We start from the raw sequence: 18674 nt of genomic DNA, 5'->3' as shown, positions 1-18674 counted from the left end.
ACAAAAATGAGCTGCATGGTCGAGTTTCCAGAAAGAAGCCTTTACTGTGCCAATGCCACAAATGACAACACCTTGACATGCCTCACAGCTTCTGGCACACTGTAATTTGGAGTGACGAGACCAAAATAGAGCTTTATGGTCACAACCATAAGCGCTATGTTTGGAGAGGAGTCAACAAGGCCTATAGTGAAAAGAATACCATCCCCACTGTGAAGCAATAGTGGCTCACTGATGTTTTGGGGTGGGGGGGTGAGCTCTAAAGGCACGGGGAATCTTGTGAAAATTGATGGCAAGATGAATGCAGCATTTGATCAGAAAATACTGGCAGACAATTTGCATTCTTCTGCACGAAAGCTGCGCATGGGACGCTCTTGGACTTTCCAGCATGACAATGACCCTAAGCACAAGGCCAAGTTGACCCTCCAGTGGTTACAGCAGAAAAAGGTGAATGTTCTGGAGTGGCCATCACAGTCTCCTGACCTTAATATCATCGAGCCACTCTGGGGAGATCTCAAACGTGCGGTTCATGCAAGACGACCAAAGACTTTGCATGACCTGGAGGCATTTTGCCAAGACGAATGGGCAGCTATACCACCTGCAAGAATTTGGGGCTTCATAGACAACTATTACAAAAGACTGCATGCTGTCATTGATGCTAAAGGGGGCAATACACGGTATTAAGAACTAAGGGTATGCAGACTTTTGAACAGGGGTCATTTCATTTTTTTATTTGTTGCCATGTTTTGTTTTATGATTGTGCCATTCTGTTATAACCTACAGTTGAATATGAATCCTATAAGAAATAAAAGAAATGTGTTTTGCCTGCTCACTCATGTTTTCTTTAAAAATGATACATATATTACCAATTCTCCAAGGGTATACAAACTTTTGAGCACAACTGTATATTTAGTTTTTCTTTGTTTTGAAAATTAATAAAAATGTTAATCACAAAAAAAATCTGTTTGCAGTTTAGCATCTTCAATGTCTTGACATAATATTGCCTAAGTTTGGTGGCAGTCACATTAATTCCTTAGGAGTATTCAAAAGTTCAGGGCCTGCTATTTTAAAAAAATGCAGATTCAATCAAAAATGGCCGACTTCCTGTTGGGCGGAGCTAAGTTGTCCAGCTTGATGAGAACAACATATATACCAAGTTTGGTTAAAGTTTTTGTCAAAAGGTGGTGCTACAGAGCTCCCCAGTCACGCCTATGTGTTAACTTTTGCCCAGGCCTAAAGGCTGACGACTCTGATGTGTGTGCAGTATATCATGAAAATTCAAGCATGCCAAGTACCTCAAAAACATGTGAATGTACATAAAGAGGAATAATGACATTTAATGCATTGCCATGGCAACACTGTTTAAACTCTCAAGAATCCCTTCAGAATTTTAAATCTGCACTGTCTTGACATTATTTAAAAATTATTTGAAGCAATTCAGGTAAAAATAAGAGGGATATTTCAAAGTCTGTTTAAAGTGCCACACTTTCTTCCGCCAGTTGGTGGCGCTACGACCATGACCCACAATAGCCACATCAATGTAATCAGCCCACAAGGCCAAACATTTGGCTCCATTTTGATGTAAATAACATGATGCACGCAGATGTGAGACACTTCCTTTTCCCATTTTTTGACGTTATTTTATCGCGTCACCATGGCAACACCGTTCGATATATCAAAAATCTGTTCACAATTTAACATCGTCAATGTCTTTGGCATAATGTCACCCACATTTGGTACCTGTAACATGAAATCCCTAGGAGGAGTATTTCAAATTCCTGAGCATGCATTTTTCAAACAATCCAAAATGGCTGACTTCCTGTTGGGCAGAGCTTATGACTGTCAGTGTGAAAGTTGTCTGCTTGATGAGATCTATATGTGTACAAAGGTTGGTGACTGTAGCTCAAAAGTGATGTGCTACAGAGCCCGCCGGAATATGCCCATCTTCTGGGTGGTGCTACATAGACCCCTGTACGCCCCCTCTCCCTGCAATTTTGCCCAGCCCTAATTGCCAATGACTCCGATGTGTGTGAAAACTTTCAAGAGTTTTTACGCATGTTAAGTACCCCAAAAGTACTGAAAATCTTGAAAAGAAGAAGAAAAAGAATAATCCTTAGAAGAACAGTAGGGTCTCTGCACTTTAAATATAAAATATAAAAGTAAAATATAGCTGCAAGCAGTGATGATGGGCCCAAGCACAACTGGTCCATTTCCACCTGGTGGCTTTCGGAAAACAATGCAAGGTGGACACGTACATTTGGCATTTGACATTATTATAAACAATTTTGAAGCAATATGAATAAATATAAGAGGACTATTTTTAAGTCTGTTGTAAGAGCCACACTTCCTGATGCCAGGTGGTGGCGTAATGACCGTGACCCAAAATAGTCATCCATGTGATTAGCCCCCAAGACTAAACATACATCTCAATTTTGATCTAAATCACACATTGCACACAGAAGATATGAGACACTTCCTTTTCCCCATTTCTCACCATTAATTTAATGCCTCACCATGGCAACATCGTTCGATATATCAAACTCTGTTCTATCTTCACTGTCTTGGCATAATGCTGTCTAAATGTGGTGACAGTCTCATGTATCACCTAGGAGGAGTATTTTAAAGTTCAGAGACTGCAATATTCCAAAAATCCAAAATGGCCAACTTCCTGTTGGACAGACTAATGACAATAATTTTTTTATTTTATTTTTTTATCCGCTTTTCTTTCAATTTGGAATGCCCAATTCCTACTATTTAGTAGGTCCTCATGGTGGTGTGGTTACTACAATCTGGGTGGTGGAGGACAAGTCTCAGTTGCCTCCACTTCTGAGACAGTCAATCCACGCATTTTATCACATGGCTTGCTGTGCATGACCCCACGGAGACTTACAGCATGTGGATGCGTCCCATTGAGAGTGAGAACCCCTAATCACAAAGAGGTTACCCTATGTGACTGTACCCTCCCTAGCAACCGGGCCAATTTGATTGCTTAGGAGACCTGGCTGGAGTCACTCAGCACACCCTGGATTCGAACTTGCGACTCCAGGGGGGTAGTCAGCATCAATACTCGCTGAGCAACCCAGGCCCCCTCCCTTATGACTATAATTATGAAAGTTGTCTGACACTGATGTGTGTGCAAAATTTCAAGAGTTTTCACGCATTTTAAGTACCCCAGAAGTACTGAAAACCTTGAAAGAAAAATAATAATCCTGAGAAGAACAATAGGGTCTCCGCACTTTCAGTGCTTGGGCCCTAATTAACAAACATAGATTCATTTGTTGAAAATATTCTCTCTCTTTTTTTTTTACAATTACAACCCCACTGATACATTTTTGCTTGTGAGGAAAATAGCACTTTGCGCCACTTCATTAACATACACCCACAGTTTGCGTGCATACACCCACAATAGCGCATATACTCCCACCTACGCCCACTTGCACTTTGCGCTGGCACGAAAATTGCACTTAGAATAAGTGCTCTCACAAAAATTGGATAAGACATTGTGCACGGTTGTTGCACGTAGCGCTGATCCAAATCCTCTTTCCTAGAGTACAAGAGTGATTCTACACTAGGTCCTCTTCCTTTGAGTATTTAAGAATCTTACACCATCTTCTCTAGTGTACTCTAGGTTCTACACCAGTTTCTCTTCCCTAGATATTCTTTGCCTAGAGGACTTCAGATCCTGCACCTGATCCTGTCTCTAGAAGACTCTTACATAAGATCCTCTTGACACAGCTTGCTAAACATTGCTCAAATATGATAACAATTAGCATGTCCTCTTCCAGAAAAAGAAAATATCAAATATATGGAATGACGTCAGTTTCCACTGGTACTGTATCATGTTTTCAGGGTTGGGTTTTTAGGTGAACACTGCTTTTGTGCAAAACATTTTCCATCACCCATCAGGGTGGGGATCCCTTGTTCATTTCATGTTTTCTCTTTTTTCTTTTTGTTTTCACAGGCTTTCAGATGTTCTGTTCTTGTTAAACTGGAAAACCTTTGCAATTTCTTAAGCTGTTTTTGATGAAAATATAATAATAACTGTCAAAAGATGCAAAAAATAATAATACACTGTCATTTTGGATCTCTTGGAGTTAGTTATTGCAGACATATGTTTTGAATTAAAGCAGACATTTTGTGAGAGGCCAGTTAGAATTCCCAGATCTGACATCAACCTAGCCTAGAAGTCAGATAGATTTCTGTGAATATCAGTCTATTCAAAAGGTGAGTCTTCCCCCAAAGCCTGAATATGTCAAATATATTATCATAAAGTGGACATATAAATTGTGTGATATCCTTATGAATGATCTGTTTTGAGGCTGCTGCACACGTCTAATGTGTGTCTCTGCATCGGTGGATTGAAGCGCATACCGTATGTGTGATTGGGAAGGTTGCGAATGGTGACATGCATTATTTGACCGTGGGGTCGGGACACAGTGTAGGGACAGCTGCAGCCCACGGCATGCATGAAATAAAATAGCCACATTCTGTCACACACTCAGACATCTGTTATCAATGTAACTGCTGACTGATGGATGTTTCCCTCACATGTCTTCTCTGAACTTGTATTTTTCCCTTTGGCTATGTGTCGTTTGAAGTTTAAGATGCAGCAAAGCAAAGGAAGCAGTGTGGAGAAAATCCACAGGGAAATAAATGTACCACTTCTAATTAGAGGACGTGGCCTCCTTGGTCCAGAATTTGGATTGATTGGTGTCCTTGTAAAGGTAATGTTTGGCCATCTGGTACATATTTTCCCATCACCTCAGATGCCATTATTCAGAGAATTCCCCATCTCTGTGACACGGGCCATTGACTGTGACTACAGCACTTCCTCATGTCATCAGAATATTGTTATTCCATGGACATTCATATACATGCAAAACTACAGTTACAAGTCACATGATATCACATTTCTGGGTTAACCAACATGGTAATACTTTACCTGAAGCCTGTGTATGTAACTGTGTATTGTCTATCTTAGCACATTACAATAGTATTTTACTATTAGTAATACATATTAAATAATAGTAATACATTTTCACTGTAATAGTGTTATATAGTAATTAATATGTTATATAGTAATTAATGGCTTGTTACAGAGGTGTGATGATAATTCACAACAACAAAACTGATTACATTTTAACACACTTTCAAGTGTATTAAAAGGCATTATGAATACTTTTATAATGCATTATACTGTACATCGAGGCTTCAAGTAAAGTGATAGCACAAAGATCACTTAGTCAATTGATTTAGTTATTTAAAGGTTTTTTTTATAGTTTAATATACATAATGCATTCAAAAGAGGTCACTCAAGCAAGGTCAAACAATACTAAACATCTGTTCTGTCTAAGAACATACCTGCACCTGAACATACCATAATGCAGAGAGAGAGAGAGAATTTGTCAATTCGTCTAAAGGCATTAAATGTGTACATGAACTATAAACACACATGATCGTTAGAAAAGGACAATAAATGCTGGATGATTTACACAACAATCTCTCTTTCTCTCTCTCTCTCTCTCTCTCTCTCCCTAAAAGGCTCTATTAATAGAGGTGCTTTCCTCTTTTCCCACACACATTCCTCCTATACAGAGCCGCCCTAAGAACATTCTTCTTTCAAAGTTCATTCTTACCTCCCATTTACTTCCCTCTCCCTTTTTCCAAAGTAAAATGTCTTACATTTAAAATGTCTATCTCTTGATTAGCATTAGATCTTTTGATGGAATTCTTATTAGTCAATGCAACAAAAACCCCGCCCCCCAGCCTCACTCACGAGAGAGAGCTGTGTGTGTGACGGCAGTTATGGTGGAGTGTGTGAGCAGCAGAGCTGTTATCGTGCTGTTCTCTGTCTCACTGTGGAGCATTTGGATCAAGTGATGGTTGAGTTTGGCGGTTTGTGGATGTGTATTATTCTGCAGATATGTGGTGTTTACAGTGTCAGTCGGAGAAAACACAGTCTCTGCTTGAACTGGAGCTGGACAGCTGGTAAGACTGGACTATAACTAGTGCTTATGTGAGAGATCTGGTCTAATACTTCAGCGGTGGCACATGGATAGTTGTCATGTAACATGTCCACTAACTTGCTCTTTATTCAATATCATGATTTAAAGTTACAATGTACTTATACTGTATATATCATAAGTATATTTTCTAGGTATTGTAACTTGTCACCATTTCTTAAAAGTTTTCACTATTTTGAATCACCTTTTTGCCTTCACTTATTAAATTCAGTGGTCCTGAAGTGTGGCAAATTAATTTTTAAAAGAACAATTGTTTATGAAGTCTCTCAATCAATGAGGACGCAAAAACTGCATGTATTATAAATATAGAAGAATTAGAAATGTTTTTTATACTTATAAAATAGCCTAGTTTTAGATTATTTCAAGCATGTCACACTGCAGGACACTGTTGTTTTAGCTTTAAAATAACGTTCATTTGTAAATTGGTATATTGGAGTATGTTTGTGTATTTTGCAATGTTACTGAAGTAGCTTTTTTCAAGTTGCATCCATATTGTGTCTCCAATAGTTTTATATGGTGTAAGTGTTGTAGAACAGCTGAATGCACTGTGTGCTGAGCAAATCTGTATTTATAGGAGCTTATCACATGCTGTTGACCTGGTTTCCATAAATTTAAACCAGATTTCATTCATTGCTCCTGTTATGATGGTCATGTACACTGGTCTATATTTACAACATGGTCACATTAATGAAGGTGTTTTTTTAGCCCGTCCAGCTGAGAGAGAACAGTGTTACATGACAGTCCAGTTTATTCTGGTTATAAAGGTCTCACATGCACATGATAATTTGATCCAAGTCTGTATGAACCAGAGTATATTTGAGTTATTTATTACTTAGAGATGAGCTCAGCTGAAGTTAGATATCTAATTCAAGGTTTTTATACTGAGAGAGCATTAAATGCTTGTGTCATGGTTTATTTATGATGTCCACTGTTGTTCGGGACGGTCTGTGCTTCACTATCAAATATTGGACAGTCTTGAGCTGTACATCGGTCAGTAAGAATTCAAGAATTAAAGACTTCGTTTTTTTGTGGTGTTTTAGTAGTGTATTGTTTGCTAAGGTGAGCTGCAAGCATATTACAATTGCTCATACTCGCCATTAGGGATTTGAACAAATGCCCAAGTGTAAGTTTTACCCTTCAGCACATACTGTAACCTGTCCCACACAGTTTACTGTATGCTATAGACATGAATGATACCTCAAATCGTGCGGTTTGTTGAGGAGAGGTGTGATATTACTTTTCTAAGTGACCGGACTGACTATTTTCATCTGGTGGGTGATAAAATGGGCTAGAAATGGAGGGGCCGGAGCCGAATCTACAGATCAAAATATAATAGAGACTTGCCAGTGCGCAACCTAGCAACCATCAGTGCTGGGTAGATTACTTCTGAAATGTAATCTGGTACTGGTTACAAATTACACAAAGTTAATTGTAATCAGTAATGTAATCTTTTAGAGTACACGTTTAGGTAATCTAATCAGATTACTTTTGGATAATTCAGTGCATTTTTTGATGGAAATCTAACCATTAATTTGAAAATCTGTTATGTACCATTTAACACTCCTTTCTTTAAACATTATAAAAACATATGAAAACATATATAAAGTACACAATCTCTCTTGTGGTTCTTAAGATTGGATGTGGAGACTTTTTCAATGAATATAATTTTTGTAAGGCAAAGATTGCATTGCTCAGGTATTTTTACCCTGTGCCTTTCTGAGAATCAACTTATTTCTGTGGTCAAATGAGGAATGGAACCGCACTGTCTTTAATGCATCTTGTGCTACCTGGCTAGACCTATCACACCTATTTCAGTCTCTGGCTCAGAGGACTCTTTTCAAATTTAGGAGCATAACGGCGTGTTCACACATCTTCCGTGAGCATGGCGTGAGAGAGGTGTGAGCGGCGAGTTTTCGTTTCGGTGCCCATATTAACATATGACACTATGAGTCGCGAGGTGACGTGTCCTAGAAGCATCCCAGACGCGGCAGTGAGCGGATAGTTTCAGCATTGAGCATATTTGTGCCACTCGACTCATGCTGAGCTCAGCGGCTCTGGGTGCAGTACAACACTAAAATAATCAGGAGATTATTGAAGACACAAAAGCAAATCAAAATTACTAAAACCGAACCTATAGTACACTACAATTTATATGTCTGCATGCAAGTAAACTCAGTAAAATAACTTAAATAAAGGAAAGAATTAATTAACTGATGGACCTTTTGCCATTCTGTGTATATAGGTGTACAGTTTAGACACAACATTAACCAATCACAACCAAGTGTGTTGATAAAAATAAAGTGCACGTGACTGCCTGCTGCTGTCCTTGAAACAGCAATAACCTCAGCAGGCGTAGGACCCCATAGATAACTTTATTTTCTGCACAGAGATGCTGCTGTTTCTCGCGGAAGAGATGCGGCCAATGTGAACATCCAACACGACCGCCCAGCTCATGCCATGCTCACGGAGGATGAATGCACCCGGTGTAATCAGTGAATTATGCACTGCTGTAGTTATTGCCGTTGACTGATTTAATGTAATCAAGAATGTAATCATGTAATCCATAAATAGGTAACTGTAATCTGATGACGCATATTATAAAATGTAATGTAATTCAATTACAACTACACAATCTTTGAAATCTGATTACATAATCCAGATTATATGTAATCCATTACTTCCCAGCACTTCCAATCACCTAGCTATATATCCAAGCAACCACCTGGAACACCGTACCATCATGGCAACGAGTTAAGTGAGAAATTACAAAAATCCAGTCATTATTGTCCTTGTGGTGATGAAAATGTGAAAGCATCAGGAAACAGTGTTTTGTGTATGGCCTCCTCTAGTGGGTTTTGAGTTTTTTAAGATTGTTTGTTTTACTGGCTCAGTATTGTGTAGTATCTCACATTTCAGCAGTTCTGCATTTGATAACAAAATATCTTTCAGAAAGATCAGTGAAGAACAGCTGCTTCCTGTGGTGAAGGACACATAACTACCACCTCACATCCTGCCAACAGATCAACAGCACAAAACGCCATCTCAACACAGGATAATGACCCGCACGGATGTTAAACCTTTTGATGGGAGCATTGCTGATTACACAATGTCTGTTTTTATCTTTTGAACTCTGGCGATTGGATCCTCCAATAATTCAGTGCCTGCTCTAATATATGGTGGCCCTAAAAAGTATTTGGTCACACTTCAAGTCACACTTAAAGATGTCATTGTGTAAGACAGCAAAATACCAAAGCAAGTGTCGTCTGCAAACAAATGCTGCTCGAGCTTTTCTCAGAACTAACTTCACTTTTCTGAGCCATTTCTGCTCACTGACTGTTAATCAACTGGTGTCTGGTGATTTTAAATGTATGTATGAAGTTCACACAGGTGCAGAGTAACCACAGTTCAGCACATTTACTGTCAAGCTGTTCCACTAAAGCTTGACAAACACAAAGTGTCAACACTGTAACCTGTCTGTCGTCTTATAATTTAAAATCTAATAAATATAGTTTTGTAAAACATTATCTATGAAAAGTGTGCTTTTGCTATTTTCTTAAAAATAAATGCCATTTACTTCTATATTATGTTACCTATATTAAGACATTTTAAGTTTGACTTCAGTGTTCAAATACTGTTTGGGGCCACTGCATATGTGTTATGAGCAGTGGCGTAGCCAGAAACAAGACTTTGGGTGTGCAAGAACTAAAGCAAAATTAAGCGAAATATAATAAAATGACCATTAACAACCATTGCAACAATTTCTTTTTAGCTGTAATTTTTTAAAGCTCTGTGTACTGTAAATGACTGAAATAAATAAATAAATGGAGTAAGTTGCCCTTTTAATATATAAAAACATTAGGCATAATAATATAGTTTTGGAGGTACAGGGAGGTTTGGTTCATAATGAAAAAAGAAAATACTGTTGTAATGTTAATTATTAAGCCAATATAAATAAAGGATAATACCGTGTGTAATAACGTTCGTTCATAGAGGAGGGAGAGGAGGAACCAGGAGAAGACGGATCCAACACAAAAAAGTATTTTATTTTACAAAAACTCAAACTACGCTTTCCAGCGGCACACTCAAGCACAATGTTCATTCAAATAGCACTCTCTCGGGGTGTGTGAAGCTCTCTCTCTCTCTCGCTCTCTCTCTCTCTCTCTCTCTCTCTCTGGGGTTTTGGGCAGCCTTTTATCTCCCCGTCTCTCACTGTGAACATATAGTGCATCCGGAAAGTATTCACAGCGCTTCACTTTTTCCACATTTTGTTATGTTACAGCCTTATTCCAAAATGGACTAAATTAATTATTTTCCTCAAAATTCTACAAACAATACCCCATAATGACAACGTGAAAGAAGTTTGTTTGAAATCTTTGCAAATTTATTAAAAATAAAAAACTTTAAAAAAATCACAGGTACGTAAGTATTCACAGCCTTTGCTCAATACTTTGTTGAAGCACCTTTGGCACCAATTACAGCCTCAAGTCTTTTTGAGTATGATGCTACAAGCTTGGCATACCTATTTTTGGGCAGTTTCTCCCATTCTTCTTTGCAGGACTTCTCAAGCTCCATCAGGTTGGATGGGGAGCGTCGGTGCACAGCCATTTTCAGATCTCTCCAGAGATGTTCAATCGGGTTCAAGTCTGGGCTCTGGCTGGGCCACTCAGGGACATTCACAGAGTTGTCCCATAGCCATTCCTTTGTTATCTTGGCTGTGTGCTTAGGGTCGTTGTCCTGTTGGAAGATGAACCTTCACCCCAGTCTGAGGTCCAGAGCGCTCTGGAGCAGGTTTTCATCAAGGATGTCTCTGTACATTGCTGCATTCATCTTTCCCCCAATCCTGACTAGTCTCTCAGTTCCTGCCGCTGAAAAACATCCCCACAGCATGATGCTGCCACCACCATGCTTCACTGTAGGGATGGTATTGGCCAGGTGATGAGCGGTGCCTGGTTTCCTCCAGACATGACGCTTGCCATTCAGGCCAAAGAGTTCAATCTTTGTTTCATCAGACCAGAGAATTTTGTTTCTCATGGTCTGAGAGTCCTTCAGGTGCCTTTTGGCAAACTCCAGGCGGGCTGTCATGTGCCTTTTACTGAGGAGTGGCTTCCGTCTGGGCACTCTACCATACAGGCCTGATTGGTGGAGTGCTGCAGAGATGGTTGTTCTTCTGGAAGGTTCTCTCTCCACAGAGAAATGCTGGAGCTCTGTCAGAGTGACCAACGGGTTCTTGGTCACCTCCCTGACTAAGGCCCTTCTCCCCCGATTGCTCAGTTTGGCCGGGCGGCCAGCTCTAGGAAGTGTCCTGGTGGTTCCAAACTTCTTCCATTTACAGATGATGGAGGCCACTGTGCTCATTGGGACCTTCAATGCTGCAGAAATTTTTCTGTACCCTTCCCCAGATCTGTGCCTCGATACAATCCTGTCTTGGAGGTCTACAGACAATTCCTTGGACTTCATGGTTTGGTTTGTGCTCTGACATGCACTGTTAACTGTGGGACCTTATATAGACAGGTGTATGCCTTTCCAAATCATGTCCAATCAACTGAATTTACCACAGGTGGACTCCAGTCAAGTTGTAGAAACATCTCAAGGATGATCAGTGGAAACAGGATGCACCTGAGCTCAATATTGAGTGTCATGGCAAAAGCTGTGAATACTTGTGTACTTGTGATTATTTTTTTTCATTTTTTTTTTTTTAAATAAATTTGCAAATATTTCAAACAAACTTCTTTCACGTTGTCATTATGGGATATTGTTTGTAGAATTTTGAGGAAAATAATGAATTTAATCCATTTTGGAATAAGGCTGTAACAACAAAATGTGGAAAATGTGAAGCGCAGTGAATACTTTCCGGATGCACTGTAGAAATCACAATTAGCTGCAATTCATCTCAGGTGAAAACCCTTACCATTATCCTCTCTCCCAAGACGAATGCTCGGCCACGCCCTCGCCCCCACACCATGTCTTACATGATGCAAACAGTAAAGCGTAAAAAAACTGCCATTTCATTTAGGTGTGCTAGCTTACAATTTGGGTGGCAGTTGCACATCCTGGCACACCCGTGGCTACGCCACTGGTTATGAGATGTTCTTTTTGAATTTGCTCTGTGGTCACGTCACGTACAGTAAAAGTGAATGGGTCAGATGGTGTGCGGTGTGTTTCAGGCTCGTATGGAAATCCACTTGTGACTGCTGACACACACATACACACACACACACACTGAAGTCTGCTCTTCATTAACTTGCTGGAGTCTCTAAACTCCCATGAATTCTTCCTGTCTCTCTTTTCATCCACCTTTACCTCACTCTCTCTCTCTCTCTCTCTCTCTCTGTTCCTGGAATGCTGGAACCCCCCCCATCCACACACACACAAACCAAAGCTGCTATTTGTCAAATACCTAGTGGAGATGGGGTGAAGGTTTTGGGGGTCGGCTGACATACCTCCACATCCTTCACACACATACGCACATACACGCGTGTATTGGTGTATTGCATCACATGGCTCTGTTAAGTTCCTGTAATGTTATTCAGTGTTATTGTCTGCATGTTCAGCTGTGACTGTGAGAGAAAATGTTTTTGAGGGGGAATATTTGACAAAAATTTCACAAAGGCTGCAAAAAGAGATCATGTACTGAACAGTCACATTAGGATGGTTAATTTGCAATAATGACCAGCTGACTATATTGTCATGCTTTTTCCTCAACTACTTAAAAAAAAAATAATATATAAATGGACATGAAATCTTGATATTGAGTTGAAATGATTTCAGTATGTGAGGACAGCTATGTAGGAAATTGATTGATGGTTAGTGCTTGTTAAACAAAAATGTGAGCCCAGAATATCTGTGTAATGCAACATTTCAGTGCTTGAATCACAGATTGAAATGTAGTTTGTTTAGCTTTACTTGTTAGATTTAATCTAAACTGAGGAGAAACATCAGTAATAGACACAGCACTGGAAGTAAATGTGCAATATTTGTGCTCAGTTGGCCAATCTGGAAACAATTCTAAAGTTACACCATGAGTTAACAGATTCCTGACAGGGCCGTTGGAAGTAGGGGTACTGCAGCACTCCACAGGCCTCCAGACTGTGACTAAAATGGTTGCAAATGCGACCAAAAAGAATTGATTGCGACACTAATTTAAAATCTAGTCGCCATTGGCGACAGTCGGGTTGTGTGCGTTCATATGTGTTTTCGTCAGATATCATCTTGTGAGTTATTGAATACATCTATAGAGCGCACACCAGTGTGTCTCGCGCTGCTTTTCGCCCGTTCTGTTACTGACGAGCGCGAGAGAGTCGTGAACAAATGACTCTTTTGAACCGTATCTTTTTCATGAATCACCTGAAAAGAACTGAAGGTGTGAACTCAGGAGCTTAGGTTAGCAGTTTGAATCAGATTCACTTTCTCAGCGAATCAGCCATCAGTGAGCTCACAACTGTGAGCACAGACATTTCAAAATAAGAGTCCCATGTGTAAACAGTAAACTGCATCTGGGATTTCATTCAATTTGCACTCTTGTAGTCTCTGTGTCTGACCCATCCAGTAACAGTAAAGAAAGACTAAGGCAATATTTTTTTAAAAATTATAATAATTATATATATTGATATATATATATATATATATATATATATATATATATATATATATATATATATATATATATATATTATATACATATTATATATATATATCTATATCTATCTATCTATATATATATATATATATATATATATGAGATCAAGCTTTTGACACTTAGGACAATTGAGGGACTTGTATACAACTTGTACTGGGTGCAAACATTCATTGATGCTCAAGAAGACAACACACTACTGTATGCATATTATACATTATGTAAATATCTGTAATGTAGATTCTGAAAAGCAGTACTAAATTTAAAAAAATCTTTCATCTCTTATATTTATATAAATTATGAAAGGGGTGTAAACATTTATGAGACAAAAGGGAATGCAAACTTATCTTCTCAACTATATATACTGTTTATTAAACCTCTGATGAATGGGTTATCAGCTGACTTCCTTTTATTCAGCTTTCTATCTTGTTTCTGAACAGCAATCTAAATCGAGAAAATCTGTGATTTGGTGACTAAAAACAGCCGTTTGGCTCCTTAATGTTTCAGTTTAGTCATTTTTTTAGTCTGAAGCCCTGACACCCTGGTGTCGAGATGGTGGTTGTTCTTTTCTTTTTGCAGTCTTTTTTTTAAATAAACGCATTAAAACATTTTTAGTTTTCCTAAAAACTGTATGCTTGAGGAAGACTTGACTTTTGAGAAATAATTTACAACATTTAATTGGGCCTTCATCTCAACAACCCCTGAACGCCAAGCCCCGTTTAAAAAATTTTAACTATTGGAGCATCTAGCGGCACATTTCATGGTAACGCTTTTGGTTTATTATAAGCTGCCACCGAGCAATTTAATATTAATAGTTGTCAGTACCTTTTAACATTACACTGATAGGCTATACTCTTTCTGCAAAAATGTGTGCTGTGTACTTTGGGTTTTTGAACGATTTTGAAAGATTTTGAGAGAGAATTGTTTGTTAGCTTTGTGATATGTTGCCTGTTACCTGTTGTACGGTCAAGAATAAATCTCAGAAAAGTAGAACGACTACACTCGTTCATTAATAGTAAATGTTACAATATATTACAAGGTGACGTTATGCATGGAATAAAAAATAATTAAAAAAAAAAAACATTCACTGAAACCTGCTGAAAAAAAAGTGAAAAAAAAATTTGATTTTCAGAACACCCACTACATACTGTGTATTAAGTAAAGTCTATTTGTCTGTGCCAGTGTTATATACGGGCCTTAAAGGAGACCTATTATTGCCCTTTTTACAAGATGTAATATAAGTCTCAGGTGTCCCCAGAATGTGTCTGTGAAGTTTCAGCTCAAGATACCCCACGGATCATTTATTATACCATGTTGTAAATGCCTCTTTGTAGGTGGAATTAAAAACACGCTGTTTTTGTGTGTGTCTCTTTAAATGCAAATGAGCTGCTGCTCCCCATCCCCTATTATTATACAGACAGTAAGCGTAAAAATAACGACATAGCTCTGTTCTCCGTGAATACAATCAGAGACAATGGTAACTTTAGCTGCATTAGCCGTGGAATGAGCTAACAAGCACATTCGGAAAGGCGATTTGCAAACATTAACAAAATATAAAGTGCAATACTAAAGCTGGAACATGAACAATTGGTACCGATCCATGCTTGAGAATCAAAGTTTTGGAAAATCCTGCTTTATATTTGTGGCAGCGGGGGCATGGTCGAGCGCCTGTCCGGAGAGAGAGAAAGCAGTAAGGACGCTTACACCAGAGCTAAATTATGTCTAACACCTGTCTCTAATTCCAGTGAGCTGGGGAGAGCGGCATATAAACAGCCACGCCACCGTCAGAAGCAGAGAGAGAACGACACATCAGTCTAGTGTTGGCATGTGTCCTGAATGTCAAAAAGCTGCATGTCTTTTAAGAAGTTTATGAAGAGTTTTTGTTATTGGTGAAGCTATCTGAGTGAACCCAGGAAAACACTAGAGAGAGTGTGCAGGCTGTGCAGAGGGCAGAAAATAAAAGCCTTAATTTGACGGTGTCTGAGCTTCCCAACTCGTACTTTCCCGTGCAACCTTCACAATTTTGATCCTCATTCACAAAGCAGTCCGGTGTAAAATGATTTAAACAAACATAAACAAATTTTGATATGTTTTGGGGCACATTTGCTTCAAAAACAAAACTTGTCCACTGCGTCTTCAGTGGCTCTGATGCTGGGAGTATATGAAGACTCTTATGTTCACTTTTAAAGCCAACAACAGAACACTTATGACACTTACAAAGCTGAGACATTTTTCTTTCCACCGTAGCTGCTCCAGCGCAGAAAAAAATGGCGGACTGTGTGTAGAACACTCGGGGGAGGATCTATGATAATAGGATGGAGACCATCACCAGTCATGGGCGAGGCCTGCTCTAAAGTGACGTCATGAAAACCGATCATTTTGAGACACTGTTTTTGATTAATAGTAATATAAGAAAGAGGAGCGGGTAATATACATTATACATAATATACATATGTAAAATATACATTTTACAGCCTTTCTCTTCCGAGAAAATGGACCAAAACATTGCTGACTCATGTTTATCACTCTCATAATGATACATCTCTATAGCGACTTTTTGCTGCACCACCAAAACATTCACCTTGGCCCGTTGCCTGTATCACTAAAACTTCACCCTTTGATTTTATTTTAAGTGTCTCTCTCTGATGCCATTTCAGAATGTCTGGGTTGTGGCCAAAAAATTGGAAAAGTACCAAAAATGATCATAAAATGAATCCATGCCATTTGTATGCTGTATTTCAGACCTTCCGAGGCCGTGTGATGGCTTTGTGTGAGGAACAGATCCAAATTTAAGTCATTTTACAACAATCAGCGTAATACTCAAATCCTGCGCTCATTTAAGGGGGAATCAGTCATTTTTACCTCTAAAGAAATTAATAGTAATTTTGAAAGAAGTGTATAACATCATGAGCACTCACATGAGATGACGACTCTAGTCATATCAGTAGCCTTATAAAAGCAGTTTTATTTCACATGGAGAGGGTCCCTCATGGGGGCCGCCATATTAGGATTGCATGACCAGCCGAATACTACTCGCTTAATCTCAGTAACTGCCCTGTTATTGGATATTTTCACTAAAAGATTACATCAATTATGTCATTCACTGAATAGTGAATTTTTACAATGGTATCGGTAGCTAAAAACCATTGCATTTGAGCAAGTTGACCGTTTGAGTTCAATGTTATATGCCTATATGATATATCATACATTCTTTAACCTAGTTATTCTAATGATATAGTTGTAAAATTGTCAGCTCCAGAGAATGTGGATAGGAGAAACCATAAGTGCAGCCCAAGTGTAAATTTAAGTTACTTTTATAGTGCAATTTCCCACATTATTATCACAAAACCCGATCTGGATCTGATTTTCTGCTTTATTGAATGCACCTGAGCCCAACTGTAACAGAGTTCGTATTTTCAGGGCAAATGGAGGAGTCAGGAGGCAATGGAAATGTCAATGTGAGTCTTTTATTACTCTTCAGTGTCGTTCACAAAACCTAAAAGGGCACTCAGTGGCAAAGTAACTTTAGTAATGGGCAATAATTCTTGTTGCACAGACAGGAACAGTCTCTCTCTTTCTGCCAACTGATGTGTCTGTCGGCCTTTTCAGGTCTCCCTCCACCATCACTATAACGAGAGACAGGTGTTAATGACAATGACAGCCTAGGTGACGAGCCTTACCGCTCTCCCACAGACAGACGACCACACCCCCATCCCCACACATTAGAGATCGCTCTTATTTGGCAAGCATCCATTATAAAATATTTTTCTATGTGCATCTGTCAGGTTTTCATTTCTAGAACAACATACACTTCTCATTTATGTTATTTATAATGGAGGTATTTTTTTCCACTGTCTTTAATTTAATGTTTTGCACTGTACAATGCAGAAACAAGACAAATTTAGCGCAAAAAGTTTGGCAAAACAAACAATGATGCGACTCTGATGAAACAGCACGCAGGAACAGATGTAAAGAAACAGGTATGAAGAAACAGCAGCTATCGTTATACAGGGCCATACCGCACCTGCAATGGCAAATTTATTATGAATACACTTAAAAACATCAAACTGGAACCCTTATAAACCACCCCAGTAAAGCAATGCCTTACGTGCAGTGATAAAGGCTCTTATACACCAAGCTCACCACATCAACGCACTTCAACCTAATAATATATACAGATTAATATTGGTACTGTTAGGTTCAGGTGCAAGAATAAAAAGCAAATGCGCAACTAACCAGGAGAGAAAGAACAAAATTTCAGTGTTGATTCTGCTGTTTCTCTTGCAAACGAAATGCAAGAGAAGCACTAAATAGTTTACAGGGAAGATAACAAACACAGCGTCCTCTTTATGAACACCATTTATCAATCAAATACTTAACGCGTGGTGCACCAATCACAAGGGAGAGGCACATGTGTGCTCAATAATGGAGAATTGAGCTTAATATGAACAGCATTCTCTAATGAGAGGCGCAGATCAAGCATGCTCAATAAGGAATACGCATAGACACTGACAGACATAATAATGATTAAAAATTACAAAAAACACATTAAAACCATCTTATTAGTCACTTATAATTACGATACATGCAATTTTTTAAACTCATAGTAATTGAGATACATTTAAAAATTCATTTGTTGCACTGGACCATTTAAAATGAAATAGTGAATTTAAAAATGTGCTTAAAAATCTTAAAATAATCTTAAAGGAAATGGTGACCATTTACGAGACCTGGACATGCTGATTATAGCCTACTGATTAAATTCTAACCTAAAATCTTGATGCAGCCTATTATTCAATTTACCCATGAATTTTACTGCATTAGTCATGCTAAAGAACAGCATGGCAACATGGCTTAAAATTTGTGGGTAAAACCAGAATGTTAGGGTGTATTGACTAATTGAAACATTTGTCATGAGTCTGTTTCTTTATATATATTTAGGGCTCAAGCACTGAAAGTGCAGAGGCCCTATTGTTCTTCTAAGGATTATTGTTATTATTAGGGCCCAAGCACTGAAAGTG

At 38.7% G+C, this 18674-nt stretch overlaps 1 protein-coding gene across 6 annotated transcripts in view; it reads left to right on the top strand.

Annotated features, from left to right (window-relative positions):
• Window positions 1-18674, top strand: part of LOC127419564 (IQ motif and SEC7 domain-containing protein 1-like) — a 161993-nt gene that overhangs the window by 79491 nt on the left and 63828 nt on the right. The window contains exon 1 of one of the 6 annotated variants that reach the window (XM_051661072.1): window positions 5732-5985. The exons of the other annotated variants lie outside the window; for them this stretch is intronic. Coding sequence (XP_051517032.1) covers window positions 5921-5985 — 65 coding nt within the window. The 5' untranslated portion in view covers window positions 5732-5920. Of the gene's footprint in view, window positions 1-5731; window positions 5986-18674 lie in introns of those variants that run through there. 6 annotated transcript variants of the gene reach the window in all.

This window comes from Myxocyprinus asiaticus, chromosome 28 (genome assembly GCF_019703515.2).
Source record: "Myxocyprinus asiaticus isolate MX2 ecotype Aquarium Trade chromosome 28, UBuf_Myxa_2, whole genome shotgun sequence".
Classification (NCBI taxonomy): domain Eukaryota; kingdom Metazoa; phylum Chordata; class Actinopteri; order Cypriniformes; family Catostomidae; genus Myxocyprinus; species Myxocyprinus asiaticus.
The sequence above is the reverse complement of the archived record's forward strand: the minus strand, read 5'-3'. Positions and strand labels throughout refer to the sequence as shown.